Source organism: Lutra lutra, chromosome X (assembly GCF_902655055.1).
Source record: "Lutra lutra chromosome X, mLutLut1.2, whole genome shotgun sequence".
Taxonomy (NCBI): domain Eukaryota; kingdom Metazoa; phylum Chordata; class Mammalia; order Carnivora; family Mustelidae; genus Lutra; species Lutra lutra.
The window spans coordinates 38,459,613-38,477,431 of record NC_062296.1 but is presented as its reverse complement, the minus strand read 5'-3'; the positions used below and the strand labels follow the sequence as shown (position 1 = coordinate 38,477,431).

General features: G+C 46.9%; 1 protein-coding gene across 1 annotated transcript; it reads left to right on the top strand.

Annotated features, from left to right (window-relative positions):
* Positions 1-14,548: 14,548 nt before the first annotated feature.
* Positions 14,549-17,441, top strand: CLDN2 (claudin 2). Its single transcript, XM_047716725.1, has one exon. The coding sequence runs from the start codon at positions 14,726-14,728 to the stop codon at positions 15,416-15,418; it is 693 nt and encodes a 230-aa protein (XP_047572681.1). The 5' UTR covers positions 14,549-14,725; the 3' UTR covers positions 15,419-17,441.
* Positions 17,442-17,819: the final 378 nt, after the last annotated feature.

Here is a 17,819-nt window from a genome sequence, read left to right as displayed (position 1 = left end):
AGAAATTCTTTCCTCCTTTTTATTCCCAGCTGCCTCCTCTATGGACAGGACAGGAGTTTCAACTTCAGGGACAACTGATGGCTCAGTTGTTGGGTGTCTGTCTTCAGCTAAGGTCATGAACCCAGGGTCCTGGGATTGAGCCTGGCATAGTGCTCCCTGCCTGGGTGGGGAGCCTGCTTCTCCCTCTGCCTCTGGCCCACCCCCGTCCCATCATGCTCGCGCTCTCTCTCAAATAAATAAATAAATAAAATCTTTTAAAAATGTTTCATCTCCACCCTCCTTCTTGTGTCCCCTTCCAGTTTTGGCCTAAATCACCAGCCCTAAAAGTGTGACCCAAAGACCACTGGGCGCCACTAAGATTCATTCAAGGGACTCAGACAAAACTACTCGCATGATAACACTAAGATGTTATTTGCCATTTCACTGTGTTGACATTGCCCTGGTGGAGCAAAAGCAGTATTTTTTGGCATAAATGCTGGCACCTTAGCTCGGATCAAGGCAGTGGCGCCAAACTAACATTCACGCTGTTCTTCATCATCAATGTATTCCTTGTAGAAGAACTGTCAGTTCCACTTTAAAATGTCTTGATGAAACCGTAAAGATTATTTTTTATTAAAATTAACCCCTTGAGTACATGTCTTTTCAAATAGTCTGTGTGACAAAATAGGAAGGGTGTGTAAAGCACTTCGACTGCATACTCAAGTGTGATGAGTGTCATGAGGAAAAGCACTTGTGTGATTGATTGCAATCTAAACTAGCCAGCTTTTCATAGAACCCTCCTGCTTTTTTTTTTTTAAGATTTATATATATTTGAGAGAGAGACAGAGAGACAGAGAGAGCACAGGTGGGGAGAGAGGTACAGGGAAAGGAAGACACAGACTCCTGGCCGAGCCAGGAGCCCCACGTGGGACTCCATCCCAGGACCTGGAGATCATGACCTGAGCCAAAGGCAGATGCTTAACCATCTGAGCCACCCAAGCAACCTTATCCTTTTTTTTTTTTTTTTAACTTGAAAGAACGATTGACAGACAAACTATGGTTATTCATACACGGGCCAGTGTTCTGTTGAAAATGAGCGAAGTGATTGTCATCTCAAGGAAGTCCACTGATTGTATTTGTTGTCCACGATAACATTTAAGCTTTCAAGTGAAAACCAGACTTTTGGAAAACTTGATCTGTCACTGTGAACTTGAGAGTTTCTCAGTACCCTAAAGACATTTCTGATAAGATATTCACAAATGCAGCCTTTCATATTGTAGAATCATACAATGAGTCAACAATTGGAAGATCTGTATAACCGGGTAGGCCAGTATTTTCCAAATGACTAATGCATGTTACCAAATCATCCATAGATAATAGATCCATTCAAAGTGCAAGACAGACCAATGAATTTTAATGTAACAGAGTACAAAAAGTTCATTGATATGGTTTCAGAGTCAACATCACAAATAAGCATCAGGAAACTACCACTTGTGAAGTTTAGGTATAAGTATGAAAGAAGAATATCCACAAGGTATTAGTTTTCTACTGTTGCAATAACAAGTTACCAGCAACTTAACAACTTAATACAGCACCTTCCTCTTACCTCACAGTTCTGTAGCTCTGAAGTCCAGGTGGGTTCACCTGACATCTCTGCTTGGGGTCTCACAAGACTGAGGTCAAGTTATCTTGTCAGCTAAGCCAGACCCTTATCTGGAAGGCCTGGGGGAAAAGTCTGCTTCTAGGTTCATACAGAATGTTAAAATAAATCCAGTTCCTTCAGGTTCTAAGTCTGGGGTCCCCATTTCTTGCTGGCACTCTCCTTGGAAAGGGCGCACATTACATTAGGCCCACCTGGATAATTTCTGTTTGCCAGCTAACTAATATGATCATGGAAGTAATAATATCCGTAAACAACTACTCTCAAAGGGGACAGAATTTATACACAGGTGAGTGTCATTTGGGAGTCATTCTTAGAATTCTGCCTAAAAAGCTATTTAAACAACACCCATCTCTTTGACATATCATCATGAAGTTGGGTTTTCTTCATCTATTTTAACCGAAAAACATATTGCTACAGACTGAAAGCAAGAACAGATATGAGAATCCAGCTGCCTTTTTGTTGAGTCAGATATGCAGCAGATTTTGCAGAAATGTAATACGATCCTACTTTTCTTGTTAATTTTTTTTTTGGTTTGGAAAATAATTATTTTTTCATAAATATATGTTACCTATTTTAACATGCAATGAGTTTATTATTTTAAATGTAAAAAGAAATGGTTTTGGGGTGCCTGGCTTGCTCAAGTTAGTAGACCACACGACTCTTGATCTCAGGGTTGTAAGTTCAAGCCTCACATTGGGTGTGAAAACTACTTAAAAATAGAATCTTCTTAAAAACACAAAACAAACAAAAAAAGCAGAAACAGATCTATAAATGCAGAGAACAAACTGATAGTTTCCAGAGGGAAGGGGGTGGGGGGAATGGACAAAATGGGCAAAGGGGAGTGGGAGATACATACTTCCAGTTATGGAATGAATAAGTCACGAGAATAAAAGGTACAACATAGAGAAGATAGTCAAGGATAGTGAAATAGTGTTGTGTTGTGACAGATGGGAGCTCTGATTGTGGTGAGCACAGCGTAGTATATAAAGAAGTTGAACCCCTATGCTGTACACCTGAAACTAATGTAACATTGTGGGTTAACTATATTACAGTAAATTAATAAATAGCTTTAAAATTTATCAGTTTTAATTTATAGCATGTTAAATATCAATAGATATAACCCATAAAAAGGAAAGCCCTAGTAGAGTTTTAACTAATACCTTATTTATTTACTTTTAAATATACACACGTGTCCTTTTAATACTCTGTGTGACAGAATGTGGAAGGATGCATAAAATTCATGCTTTTGGATGTGAAGTTCCATGAATTCTGACATGAAGTTCCAAGCGTGAAGTTACACAACCATTCTGTAATGCTTCCAACACCCAAAGAATTCCCTGTGCCTCAGCATTTTGGTCAACCCCTTGCTCCACCACAAACCTCCAGCAAGCACTAATCTAGTCTTGTCATTTTAAGAATGTCATGTAAATGGAATCGTGCTAGAAACAGCCTTTTGAATCTGGCTCTTTTCACTCAGCACAATACATTTGGACTTCATCCTTGTAGCTGCCTATATCCGTAGTACATTCCTTTTCAGTGCTGAGTAGTATTCTGTTGTACAGTTGTGCCACAGTTTATCCATTTACAGTTGAAGGACATTGGGTTGTTTCCTAAATAATTTTTTCAGGGTGTAAAATCATCCTGAGACCAAAAAATTTTTTTAAAGATTTTATTTATTTATTTGACAGATAGAGACCACAAGTAGGCAGAGAGGCAGGCAGAGAGAGCAGGGAAGCAGGCTCCCCACTGAGCAGAAAGCCTGACTCGGAGCTCGATCCCAGGACCCTGGGATCATGACCCGATCCAAAGACAGAGGCTTTAACCCACTGAGCCACCCAGGCGCCCCTTGAGACCACAAATCTTGAGAGATGATAAGAAAAGGTAATGGAGGTATCATTTTTTAAAAAGATTTTATTTATTTATTTGGCAGACAGAGATCACAAGTAGGCAGAGGCAGGCAGAGAGAGAGAGAGAGGAGGAGGAGGAGGAGGAAGCAGGCTCCCCACCAAGCAGAAAGCCCGATGTGGGACTCGATTCCAGGATCCCGGGATCATGACCCAAGCCGAAGGCAGAGGCTTTAACCCACTGAGCCACTCAGGCGCCCTGGAGGTATCATTTTTACATGGGAAACCAGTAGATGGATGAAAGAGCCATATATTGGATGTAGAATTGAAAGGATTTGCAGATGAGATGGGGGTATGGAGGGTTAGAGAAAGAAGAACAAAATTAAGTCTAACTCAGGTTCCTGACTTAAACTGGCTTTCTCAGATGGAGAAGACTGAGGTTTTAGTTCAAAGGGAATCAAGGATACAGTTTTGGAGATGTTGAGTTTGAGATGATTTTCAGTTATCCAACTGGAGATGTAAGTATATAGGGGTCTGGATTTCAGAGGAAAAATGGCAATTTGGAAGTCATCTGAGTACAAGAGAGATAAATGGGACCTCCAAGAGTGGGAATGCACAGCAAGAAGAGATGGAGAACTAGGTCAGCCTCCCGAGTAACATGGCTTTCTTGGAATCTAGCAAAAGAGGAGGAGTCAATGAAGAAGTAAGCCAGAGATAGGAGAACTCTGTTGTATCACAGAGGCCAAGAGAAGCAAGGGCAAAGTGATCCTGGACATTGAGTTCCACCTAGAGGTCAAGGAAGTTAGGGACTGAATAGTGCCCATCAGGGGCACCTGGGTGGCTCAGCCCGTGAAGCATTTGCCTTCAGCTTGGCCCCTGATCTCAGAGTCCTGGGATGGAGCCCTGCAGTGGGCTCTCTGCTCAGCAGGGAGTCTGAATCTCCCTCTTCCCTTTGGGTTCTCTCTCTCTCAAATAAATAAAGTCTTTAAAAATAATTTTTTTAATTAAAAAAAATGAAAAATGCCCATTGGATTTGGTGACATGGGGTGGGCGGTGGAGTCATTTGTGACCTTTATGAAAATTTCTTGGTTTGGTGAAATGACAGGGATATAATGTCTCAAATCTTCTCTCTGCCTGAGGTCCTAACTCCTCCTATACGTAGTCTTCTCATCCCTGCCCCTCTTGCCCGGAGAATCTCTTATTTCTCCTTCTAGACTTTTTCTCTTCGTAACACCTTCTCCTCCCTTTCCCTAAAGACCTTGCTTTATACAGACCTCTCTTAGATTTGGTTCCGCAAAGACCTGTCTCCTACCTCTCCTTCCACTCTCTTTCCTAACCCATCCCTACCCTCATTTTCCTCCTTTTATGATGTCCTGGCTCATTCCTCTCCTTAAGCAGAGGCTGTCTTACCTGGCCTGCTCTTTTTTCAGGCCCCTCTCCATCCCCCCACCCATCTAGGTTCACCAGCTCTCAGCAGGGGTCTTAGATTGGTGACCAAGGAGCCTAACAGACTCGACACCGAGGAGTCATATTCTCTGGCAGGATTCCACCAGGATCTGACAGTGCTGACCTGTAGGAAACACGGTGTTAAAACCAAGTCCTGAATGATTGCCAATCTGCTAACCACATCCTGCCAACACAATGCCCTCATCCGCCCTGGCACCTGCCACTGAGATTCTGCCTTTTCCTACTCCCAATTGAACAGAGTCACCACGAGCTGATAAGGTGCCCCTCTCCTCCAAATTCTTTCTCGCACCCCACTGAGGTTTTTCACTTCAAGAATGCTTTCATATTCATTAGTCTGGCCTAGGGAAGTCAGCAGGGTGAAGTCTGGAGAAAGAAGATGTGAAGACTTGCCCTGGGTCACCCAGCTGGTTAGAGGATTAGCCTGCTACCCCTCCCACCGCCTTCGGTTTTGCTTGCTTTCATGTTCCCCAAACATCCCCTCCTCTGGGCCTGAGCTCAGGCATGGCTGCCCTTTTAGCCTGTTGTAGCCTGCCAAGGGGTACCCCTTGGAGAGACCCCTGCTCGGGAGCACTGCCAGGGAGCAGGTCTCCAGTCACACTTTGCACTACAGTTCTAGGCCACCTTGGGAAAGAGGATAATTGCTGGTTTGCTTCACTGAATTCACAGTAGGCAACACATTTGACCATTTGCTTTGAAATGACTTCAAAAATGGAGTACAGAGTAATGATTAAGAGTCAAGGGCCAGGGGTGGCTGGATTTGGTGTCCAGGCCTGGCTCAGCTCTGCGGTAGCCCAGTGAGACAATGTATATGAAAACCCTCCACAGAGTTCCTGACACAAAGCAAGTGTTCGATGAAGAGCGGCCACTAGCCTTACCATTTTTCCATAGGAATCCTTGGGAGGCAGTCAGTGTAGCGCGCTGGAAAATTTACTGAACCAGACACCTAGGGACCCAGATTCCAGGTCTAATCATTACTGCTCAGCTTGTGATGCTGGGTGATTCATTCATCTCAACGGGCCTAGACTTCCTCATCTGCACAATACATTGTATTAGCCTTTAAAGCTCATTCTGTATGCACAAAGAGGTTAGGTTATGGTGGAAACATGGAAATAACAAAAATGCCTACTAGTGAATGGTTAAATAAATTACATTTCCAGACAACAGAAGACAATGCAGCCATAATGAATGAGGACGATCCGTTGTTTGATGGACATGGAAATAAGGCCATGTCATATCATTGCATTACTTAGAAATGATAGAAGGTTACAGAACTGTAGGGTATAATGTGATTCAATTATGGAAAAATATTTCTACTTGTGTCTTCTATAGTACGTCAAAATGTAAACATGATTAGCAGTATATCCCTGGCCAGTGGTATTATGAGAACCTCTATTTTCCTCTTTATATTTTATTTTCTGAGTTCTTTGCAGTAACATCTAGTATGTTTCTAATAAAAAAAAAAAAAAAACAAAAAAAAACGACAGCAAACAGAGAAGTTTTCTCTTGCTCCAGTCAGAGAGGCAACCCAATCACGGCTCTCAGCTCCACAGAAATTTCGAGGTCCCTAAATGGCATGCGTCGGGTATGGTACTGCTGTGTATGGGACAGAGGGGAGGGAGGCCCATAGTAATCATGGCTGCTTCAGTCCCAACTTGTAGGGAACTGCTCTTTTGAACCCACCAGAGTCTGAACCCAGAGTCCACATGTTCGCCTTTGCACTTTGGGGCTCAACCGCAGGGGTGGAGTAGGGCTGGGAGCTTGCTGGAGAACTGAGCTGGGTGGACAAGTCCATGGGGCCGTTCGAAGCACGGGGCTGCTTGGGCACTGGCTCACCAGGGCTGTGTTTATGAGACTTACTTCCTGCTGGGCCTCAGGGCCCATAGCCAGGGACACCTAATGGGCCTCACAGAGCCCCCTCCTCTCCCTACCTCCAAAGCTGGAATGTTCCTAATTCCTCCTTCAGCCAAAACCCTCTCCCCCTAAGGCCTCTCCTGGGCTCACAGAGGTCACCACACAAAAGCCCAGCTGGAGATTTTGACAGGAAAAACACAAAACTCACCAAACTTTTTTTTTAAGTACCTCAATCTTCCAGACTCCAAGGGTTTAATTCTGATCTGTAATAAGTCTCTGACCCAAGGCTGAGATTTGCAGATGGATTTTGCAAAGCTGTGGCTAACAATTAGAAATCCTTTATCACCTCAGCCTAGGGCCCCTTGCACCTTGCTCCCCTCCCTCGGGATCCTTTTCTCATTCTCCAGGGCCATACATCTCCTCCAAGACTCTGCAAAGGAACTGCCTCGTAAGTGTCTTAATTCTGATTTATTGGCTCCCTCTTAAATTCACCTGTGGGCTATTGTTTCCTAGTTGCTATCACTTTGGCCCGTGGCGTCGCCAGCCTCGGCCATCTTGGGTTTCTGAGGGAAGGGCATGGGAGGGAAAGTTCAGGTGGCACCTGGGTGGGTAGCATTTGTTTCCTCAAGGCTACCACAAACTTTCCAGTGTTTGAAACTATGGGGCCAGAGGAAGCACTCTCCAGATAATACATTCTGAATGGAGCTTTTGAGGACAGAAGGACTGAGCTATCAGGATGGGAGGAGAGGAGCTACAGTTTACCCCTGTGCCCAACCGGAGGGAGGCTGAGGAGGACTGGAAGGGGCGCTTCTCCCTGCCCCAAGCCAGCTTCAGTGCCTGAAGCCTCAGGGGGTCCTCAGAAGGTGGATTTCTTTTTTTTTTTTTTTTAGAAGGTGGATTTCTGAGTGAAGTCCTTGTCTCCTCCTTAACCTCTTAAATAACCCTTCCCCCACTGGTCTGTAAGTCTGTCAGAAATTCCTTCTTTGAAGGAAATCCTGCCATTTGTGACAAAATGGATGGGCCTTGAGGGCACCATGCTAAACAAGATAAGTTTGGCAGGGAAACCAAATACTCATGAGCTCTCTCTTGCCTCTACGGGGCAATCTGAAAAAACAACACAAAACAAAACAAACCCCGATACACTGTATCTGTATCTTAAATACAGAGAATTGACTGGTGGTTGTCAGAGGTGGGGGTGGCGGGTGGTGGGTGGGTGAAATGGGTGAGGGAGCCAAAAAGTACCAACTTCCAGCTGGAAGATAAAGAAATCCTGGGACTATAACACACAGTGTGAAGACTGACGCTAACAGTGCCATATTGTGTATTTGAAGGTGGCTGAGAGTGGTAGAAAGTTCTCGTCAAAAAAGAAAAAGAATGTGTAGCTATGTGCGGTGAGGGATGTGACCTAAACTTACTGTCGGGATCACTTTGCCATGCAGACATATAACAAGTCATTCTATTGGTACCCCTGAAATTAATATAAGGTTATATGCTAATTACATCTCAATACAAAAAGAAATTTCTTTAGACTGAGACGTTATTCTCCTCAAGCATCTTCTTGGAAAATGGAGCTGGAAACAAAATATTAACTGCGTTTATAGTTAGAGAGATTGGAGACGCTGTGTTTTCGAAATTTGGCCTGTGTTTTCTAGCATGGTAAAGTGGGAGCGCTTTACTTTGATGGTCAGGACAAAAAAAAAAAAAATGAACTTCTTTTTAAAGCAATTAGAAAATCCCTCAGTCCCGTTGTAGTTCCCTGAGCTGTCATCCGTCAACCATCAACCGCTGCAGAAGGAAAGGCGAACTGCTCCAAGGACACACCTTCCAGAAAGTAGGGCTTCAGGGGGATGGCTTTGCCACTTACTAGAGCCCTCAGCAGCTGGAGGTGAGGTGCAGAGAGGAGAGCAAGTCTCTCAGAGTCCTGGGAGGGGCTGTTAGATCAGGTGATGGAGAAATGAGATTCACTGGCATAAGAGGGCTACGGGGACCTCCATCTCCCCTCCGCCAGGACCCCATGTCAGCTCCTTTCTTGAGCCTGAGAACCCCACCTGTCTTATCCTGCTTAGTCTTACAAGGTCCCAAGAAGGGGCACGAGGCACAACACCCTTGGGGCAAGAACTCAGGAAAGGCAGAGCAAGTACCCAGGCAAGAAGGAGTTAATTCAGGAGCCCTTGTCAGTCCTGACCCTCCTAATCCTCTCTGGCAGTCCAATCCCTCTGCTAAGGAAGATTAGGTAAGGATCCTAAATGAAGCCTTCTTGCCCAGCCCTTGGGCCATGGAGTGTGTTGGCCTCATGCCCAGAAGACAAATTCAACTGTCGAGGCCTAGAGTTTTCTGTTCCTCCCAAGCTGCCAGGGCTGGACTTTTAGGAGGATCCCTGAAAGAGAGGAGTTTCCTTTAAAGCTGCCTGCTTCTAGTAACAGCTGTTCAGTCCTCCTATATTTGTCAACATGGTTTCCTGTCCCCATTACCTTAATTGAGACCCAAAGCCTTAGAGATGAGCAGACTAGCACCTGGAGAAGTTAGGGGACCTTCTCACCAGGTTCCAGGGAGGTCTGAGACTCGAAGTCAGTCTTCTGATTCTCAATCGGGTCGGGACTCTTTCTCTAAACCATCTACTGCCTCATCACACAAACAAAAACAGAATCCAGCCTGACACACACTCCAGTAACCTGCTGTTTTGTCCACCCCTGCTTTCCTGACCCTGCTGAAATCTGACCTCCTTCAGGCCATCTCTCCCAATTGAATAAGCTCAATCAACGGGTTCTTCCTCCTGCCCAGTGTCCCCAGTACAGACTCCAGAGACTCCCAGCCTCACTGGTGGCCTTTTTAAAATTCTGCCTTCCCCAAACTACTCTTCCTACTTAGGCCTACTGAGTCAGGACTGACCCTGGGGAGAAGCCCTCATCTTAGGGCCACGGCTGACTCATGGGAAACTCAAGCTGGGCTCTTCTGCCGGCTTCCCAACAAGGCTGAAGCGGGAGCTGCTCTTCTTGGAGGCAGCGGGTCCGCTTCCTAAAAACCTCAAGGTAGCTCACCAACACTCACGGGGGACCCATAAATAGATCCTAAATACAAAGGAAAAGTATGTGACCCAGCCTGAGCTGACAGAAGGAGTCCAAAGAAGTTTTCAAAGGGGAGGATGAGTCCTGAAGGATGACCAGCAATTAGCCAAGCAAATGTTGGGTAGTAGAATATCATACTCAAGGCCTTAGAGACAGAGAAAGGCAAATTCAGGGAAATACACCTGTACAGCCATGGCTGGATTGTGTGTGTGTGTGTGTGTGTGTGTGTGTGTGTGTGTGTGTGAGAGAGAGAGAGAGAGTATAAAGCTTGAGATTGGAGATTATTGGTGGGAAACGAGGCTGAAAAGGAAATCAGAAGCCAGACAAAGGGGGGCATTCCTGATTTCCTGTGCTAGAGAGTTTGAACTTCATCTTGAAAGCAATTAAGAGGCCCTGAAGTTTTTAAAGCTTGGCAAGGGGGTGGGGTGGCACTTAAGATTAGATTTCCAATTTAGAAAGATCGTTGGCTACCACATGGGTAATTGATTGCAGATGTGGAACTAGAGAGACCAATTTGAGATGCGCATGAGAGAAGTGGATGCATTCAGAACACATTTTGAAGGTATATTTGATAAGACTTTATAATTGATCACATGTCAAGAAGAGGGGAGGAATCAAGGATGCCTGGCTTGAGTTGCTGGATGAGGGATGGTCCTAGTGAGATGGGGAACACTATGTGAGAAATCACTTGAAGGTAGAGAAAGAGCAGATGATTTCAGCTTTTCAAATGTTGAGTTTGAGTTGCCATGAAAAAATTCAGATGGGGTCATTCCAAATGCAGTTGATTATACAAATCTTGAGTTCATGAGAGAGATCTGTGCTGGAAGTATGGATTCAGGGGGCATTGGTATACAGACAGATTGATGAAACTACCCTTAGAGAATGTGAAGAATGAGAAGTCCGAAAGTCCAAATGAAACCCTACAGGGAACAGTCAGTATTGTACAAAGGGCACAAGAAGAAAAACTTATAAAGAAGACTTAGAAGGGGACTCCCAGGGGACTCAGTTAAGTGTCTGCCTGCAGCTCAGGACAGGATCCCAGGGTCCTGGGGTCAAGTTCCCGTACTGGACTCCCTGCTCTGTGGAGAGACTGCTTCTCCCTCTCCCTCTGCTGCTCCCCCTGCTTGCACTCTTTCATTCTCTCCCTCTGCATGTGTCAAGTAAATAAAATCTTTAAAAAAAAAAAAGACTTAGAATCACAGAAAACAAGGGAGAAGACAGTTTTAGGAAAGAGAGGGACAAAGTGAGATGACAGCGATATGACCATTGGATCTGGGGACAAAATAACTGTGGACAACCTTAGTTTCAGAGGAGGTCTAATGGCTGGAGCCAGACTGAAGAGGATTGAGCAGGGGGTGGGATGGGAAAGAAGTAGAGACATCAACATGAAACGGTTTGTATAGGAATCTTAATTGTAAGGAAATGATGAGGAGAGAGTAGTAGTTGCACAAGGAGAAGGTCGGGAAGGGGGCTCAAAAAAAAAAAAAAGTGGTGTTTGAAGCAGTCACCAGGAGATGCTCGCCAGGGAGAAGCAGAAGGTGCCATTGAGATGCAAGGTCATGATCAGGATAGGGTAGAATCCTGCCAGCTTAATGGTAAGAAAACCAATGCGTGGAAAGGAGCGGTGCAGTGTCACACCTGGTGAGCGCCAGAGCCGGGATTCAAACTAGATTTCCCTCCCCCTCCCATCAGGTGTGTATTGGCCCCTGTTCCACGCTGCTTGGCATCCACATTGGCCTTGTCAACCTCATCACTGAGGAATAGTGTTGACTGGCAGCTCTGCCTGATGCTGCTGAGATCCAGGACGTGTAATCGAGGTTTACAATACTGAGTAATTAACAAGCTTAATGTATTTCTTCCCTCAAGTGGTTTAGAATTGGAAGAGATAAGCTATTCAGCAAAGGCATATATACAGAAAATAGGAAATCCTGTTTCTTTCACTCTCTCTCTCTCTCTGGCTCTCTTTCTCTGTGTTTGTCTCTCTGTCTCTCTGTCTCTGTTTTCTCTCTGTGTCTCTCTCCCTTTCTGTCTCTCTTCTCTCTGTCTGTCTGTCTCTCTCCATATCCCTCCATCCTCTGATTCCCTCTCCCAACTTCCTTTCCCAACAGCAGGCTGCTCTCATCCCTTACACTGAAGTCATTGCCTCCTTTAGAAAGCCCACATCTTATAGTCCCTCAAACCCCTTTAACACTTTTATTCACTCATTAAGAAGATATTTTCTTAAAGATTTATTTATCTATTTATTTATTTGAGAGAGGGAAAGAGAGAGAGAGCGTCAGCAAACACAGAAAGAGAGAGGGAGAAGTGGGGTCCCTGCTGAGGAGAGAGCCCGATGCGGGACTCAATCCCAGGAGCCTGGGGTCATGACCTGAGCCGAAGGCAGACGCTCAACCAACTGAGCCACCCAGGTGTCCCAAGAAGATATTTTTAAATACCTGTTCTGGGTGTCATACTCTGCAAGGCACTTGAGATCCAGAGATGAATACAATACAGTCCTTGCCCTTATGTAGCTCACAGACAAGCCGGGGAGGAATAAGGGTTTAAGCAGGAAATTGCAGTACAGGGCAGTAACTCCTCTTTGTAGCTCAGTTTCCTCATCTGTACCATAGGGATGATTAGCACCTACCACAAAACATTGCTGTGATGATTAAGTGAGTTAACACATATAGAAGGCTTCTAATTTATACATCAGTCACATCAGAAACACTATATAAATGTTGCTATTATTATTATTATTATTACTATTACTATTACTATTACTGTTGTTATTATTACTCTACTACCATGATGGGGGTAAGGAAACACAGAAAATGCTACAAGAACACAGAGGAGGTGAACTTGATCCAAGCTCGAGGAAGAGACATAAGAGTGGAACACTAAGTGGTGAGCAAGCACTAAACAGAGAGAAAAGAATGCCAGGCATCTTGCATAGAAGGAACAGTTTGCCCTCAGGTTTGCAAGCAAAAGACAATATGGCATGATTGAGGAACCAAGAGTAATTTAGCTCAGCAAGAATATGAGGAGGACAATGGCAAGAGATGAAGCTTGAGAGGTTATAGAGTACAAACAAGTTTGGACTTTATCCTTTAGCCAATGGAGAGACACTGGAATGTTTTATGTAGATACTTGATCAGATTAATGTGTTGAAAGATCACCTTGGCAACGACATGGAGAATGAACCGTGGGAGACAAGACCGGAAATAAGACCAGTGAGGAAGTCATTGCTACAGTCTGGGGGAAGGAGGACTGACCCTGGCAAGTAGCGGTAGGGATGGGGAGAAGGGTGCTGTGAATTTGAGGTATATGCAAGAGATAGAGTTGGTGAGACATTGACCATGGAAAGTGAGGAGTCAGTATGAAAATAATGCCAAGAATCACTCTCAGGATTTTGGTCTGGCACAAGGGGATGGATAGAGGTACAGTTCAGCGATCTCAGGGGGCCCAGGGAAGAACTGTTTGGGGAAAGGTGTGATAGGAGAGATGATGAGTTCTCTTTTGAACATGTCAAATTTGAGGTGCCTGTGGCATTTCCAGGTGGACATTTTATTCATTCATTCATTCATTCATTCATTTATTTAGTTTTAAAGATTTATTTATTTATTTATTTATTTGAGAGAGAGACAGAGAGAGAGAGAGAGAGAGTAGGGGGAGGGGCAGAAGGAGAGGGAGAGAGAGAATCTCAAGCAGACTCCCCGCTGAGTGCAGAGCCCGACACCCGGCTCAGTCTTACCACCCTGAGATCACGACTTGAGCCAAAACCCAGAGTCGGATTCTTAACCGACTGAGCCAACCAGGCTTGAACAATGCAACATCCTAGACAGCTCCGAGTTTCTCAAGGATAGGCTCAGATACCTTCCTCTTACAAAGCCTTCTACAGTAGAAGAGCTTCCCTTTCCTCTGTCCATCCTAGGTCATCTGCTGGGAGATAGCCTAGGGAATTTCATGATGCTCCCCACCCCCAGGCCTTGGCAGAACGTTCGCTCCAAAAATCCTTCCCCATTATCTCCGAGGCTGGGGCTGGTAGGGAATCTATTAAGAAAACAGACAGAAAGTGTCCTTAGTCGTGCCTGGTGGAGGGAATTGGGGCAGGGCTGGGTGGATCTGAGCTCTCAGCGTGTGGACAGAAGTCTTCTTCGCTGACCCCAGTTGGCCCTGGTGTAGATTCCCACATGTGGGGACGATGACCTAGGGCCAGACCCCTCCTCTCTAGGCCCCTGGAGATTCGCGAGGCCTCTAGCAAGCCGGAGTCCAAAGCTGTATCCTAGGACCTGTTCCTCCTGTTCCAGGCTCCTGGAGTTTGGCCTCAGTGTGCAGCTGAGGGCCCCGTGGCAGTGTTGCCGGGCAGTGCATTCAACATCAGGCTCTGGAGACAGAAGCGTGCCAGGTGAGAGCCTGACCCGGAGCTACTGCGGCCGGCATAACCACCACTGTCACCACCACCTTCTCGGAAAGGAGCCACCCGTCTGGCCCCTGGCTTTGTCTGGCTGCCAACCCAACCCAAGGCATGTGCCTACGCAGGAGGCGATGACATTTTGGCTCCACTTTCAAAGTTCTTTTTTTCTTTCTCATGTGTTATTTCTAAAGATAACAAAGGTCAAAAGGCATCCAGCATTTTCTGGTTTCTCATAAGCTTCTGGTCAATATTTAATCTGGTTTATGGATTTTTTTTAGGTCTTCTAGATGCCTTCTTGAGCCTGCTTGTGGCCACCCACAGACACTTGTAAGGAGGAGAGAAATCAGCTTGGGAGAGGCACTCTGAAATGAGGGATTAGAGGCCCGGATCCAAGGAGCAAGCACTGCAGCCTGAAGGCAAGGGAGCAGGGCCCGACGACGCCCCCACTGCCGAGAGGTCCACAATGGCCTCCCTTGGCCTCCAACTCGTAGGCTACGTCCTGGGCCTCCTGGGGTTGTTGGGCACCCTGGTGGCCATGCTACTTCCCAGCTGGCGAACAAGCTCCTATGTCGGTACGAGCATCGTGACAGCCGTCGGATTCTCCAAGGGCCTCTGGATGGAGTGTGCCACGCACAGCACAGGCATCACACAGTGCGACATCTACAGCACCCTCCTAGGCCTGCCCGCTGACATCCAGGCTGCCCAGGCCATGATGGTGACATCCAGTGCGCTCTCTTCTTTGGCCTGCATAGTCTCTGTGGTGGGCATGAGATGCACAGTCTTCTGCCAGGACTCCCGAGCCAAGGACAGGTTGGCTGTGGTGGGCGGAGTCTTCTTCATCCTCGGAGGCCTCCTGGGCTTCATTCCTGTTGCCTGGAATCTTCATGGGATCCTGCGGGACTTCTACTCCCCACTGGTACCTGACAGCATGAAATTTGAGATCGGAGAGGCTCTTTACCTGGGCATTATTTCCTCCCTGTTCTCCCTGGTAGCTGGAATCATCCTCTGCTTTTCCTGCCCATTCCAGGGAAATCGTTCCAACTACTATGATTCCTACCAGGCCCAGCCCCTCGCAACTAGGAGCTCCCCAAGGGCCAGCCAACCGCCCAAAGTCAAGAGTGAGTTTAACTCCTACAGCCTGACAGGGTATGTGTGAAGAACCAGGGGCCAGAGCTGGGGGCGGGTGGCTGGGTCTGTGAAAACCAGCGGACAGTGCCCCCCCACCCAGGGCCACAGGTGAGGGACACTGGCACTGGGTCATGTCAGAAGGATAGACTGACTTTGGCCGCTGGATCAAGCGAAGGCAGAAACGGGAACTGGTGTGACAGCTTGCAGGCTGGATTGTCAAGATGCTTGCAAGCCAGCCTTTCTGTTCCCTTCAACTTGCCCACGGCCCTGCCACCTCCCCCGATCCCCACCCCGGCCTGAGTCCCCAACCCTCAACTCCAAACTCCACCCCTAGCCTAGGCCATACCACAGAGTCTCCCCTCTGCCTTTCAGGTGACCTGCGAATCCACCCCCAAACCCACTCATTAATTACATCCCACTGACTAACCGTTTCTGTGATCAAAGACCCTCCCTCTGGCTCAGGTTGGCTCTGAGCTCATTGCTGGGGGGTGGCGGGGAGGAGGACTGGTGGTTTTTATGGGCACGGCTCTCACCAATTTCCCAAACTTCTCTCCGAAGAAACTGTTTGGCCAGTAATGGAGCCCAGCGCCTCCATCCCATTGTTGTTATGACTCCACAGTGTTCAGACTGGTTTGTGCGTGGACTGAAATAAAACCACCCTGTGGTACCGAGGGAGCAGAGAGCAACTGGGTACAGGATGAGAGGGAGGGAAGGCAGTCAAGGACCCAAAAAAGACCTGACTCACTGCCCAGGGCATTTCCCGGAATTCCCTCCCACTGTGGGCTGGGGATCTAGCCCCCCTCCCACTAGGGGAAATCACAAAGAAAGAAGATATGGTGGAAAGCTCAAGGCAGCAGCGGACGCTGATTCCGCTGAGGAATTGCCTCCAAGCTGCAGCCCCAACTTTCACTGAACCTCCTGCCTCCCTCTGACCTGGCCTCCTGCTAAGAAACAAGGCTACGGGTCTCCTGAGTCCTGCATGGTGGTTTCCTTAGGAGGGGGAACATGTCCTTTTTCGAGATGGCTCTTGGCTGGGGAATGACAGCGTGGGAGGCTTGGGGTTCCAAAGAAGAGACCGCTCCTTGATGCTGCCCCAGAAAGAAGAACAACTTTGGTCTCTAAGAAGCTGGGGGGAGGGCATGTGAGGTGGCTCCAGTGGGAGTTTCTATCAAGCCAGAGAGAGGCGGCTTCCCCAGGGAGTCTGCAAGCCTAATAGAAAATCAGCCCGAAGTCTGAGATCCATTCCCAGGGGTCTCCCCACAGAGCGCCAGAGAGCCTCTGAAAGACAACAGCCCCCCAGGTCCCCCACCTCCGTCACCCTTCAGAAGGGCCCGCCATCCATCACCAGACATCTCAGAGTTGCCAGAACGCATCTGAGGGCTTTGGCATGGAATGCCCAAGGAGCTGTGGCCCCGATCTGAGCGAAAGATGAGCTGCTGCCTGGGATTTCAGTTGGGGAGGGACTGAGGAGAACGTCTTCCAGGCAGACACTTCCACCTCCAAGGTGTGGAAACGCTCCATTTCCCCTGGGGTGGGGGTGGGAGTCACAGATAGACCAAAGGCCTATTCCCTCACCACCGCCCTACAAGTACACCCGGCTTCAGACGAACTCCAGTACACCTTCCCAAACCTCAGTACCAGCAGAAGGGGCTCACTCGTCTCTAACATGCCTCTCGCCTCTCCACCTTCTTGCTTATGATTAAGCTCTTCTCCCAAGCTGGAAGGCCCTGTCCCCTTAGCCGAGTCCTCCTTTTGTCTGGAGAACTTGTTCAGCACCAACTCCTACACTGAGTCTCCTCTGACCACTCCGTCCCTCTCCTGCCCTCCCTCCTCCACCCCCTCAGCATATAATTATTGCTTCTTTAAAGCTTGTAATTCACAATTTTTGATGGATAGCTATCTTTTCGTGTGTGCCTATCTGATTTCACAAATACGTTATAAACTCTTGGAGGATAGGGGCCATACCCAAGACCTCTCTGTATCCCCCCAGACTATCTGTAAGAGTGCTGGGCACACAGTAGGTGATCAATAAACACTTGTTGATTGAGTAATTTTGTTACTGTTTTATTCATTCAAAAGGGGCCTTGGCAAGCATGGCAGGTGTGAGAGAGAATTGGGCCAGGGGGAGGGTAGAATGGAAACTGGCTTTTCTTCCCACAGGGTGGATAAAAAAATTCTAGACTTTATGGGAGACATTATGAAAACAAGACACCCCCCCACCACATTCCCAGGGAAACTTCATCTTTTCATTGTGCCCAGGGCTCCTCCCTCTTCACAATGCTTTCATGGAAGTTATTTACTGAATGGCTGTGTGTTTATTCCTTTCGCTCTCTGAACCAGCACTGTGAGGAAGGAAAAGTCAATCTGACAATCTCCATTCAGCAGATGGGGAAACCAAGGCCCATGTGAATAAAGAGATTGTTTTTCCC

Coding starts and splice junctions, on each gene's coding strand:
- CLDN2 (XM_047716725.1), top strand. CDS start 14,726: ATGGCCTCCCTTGGCCTCCAACTCGTAGGCTACGTCCTGGGCCTCCTG.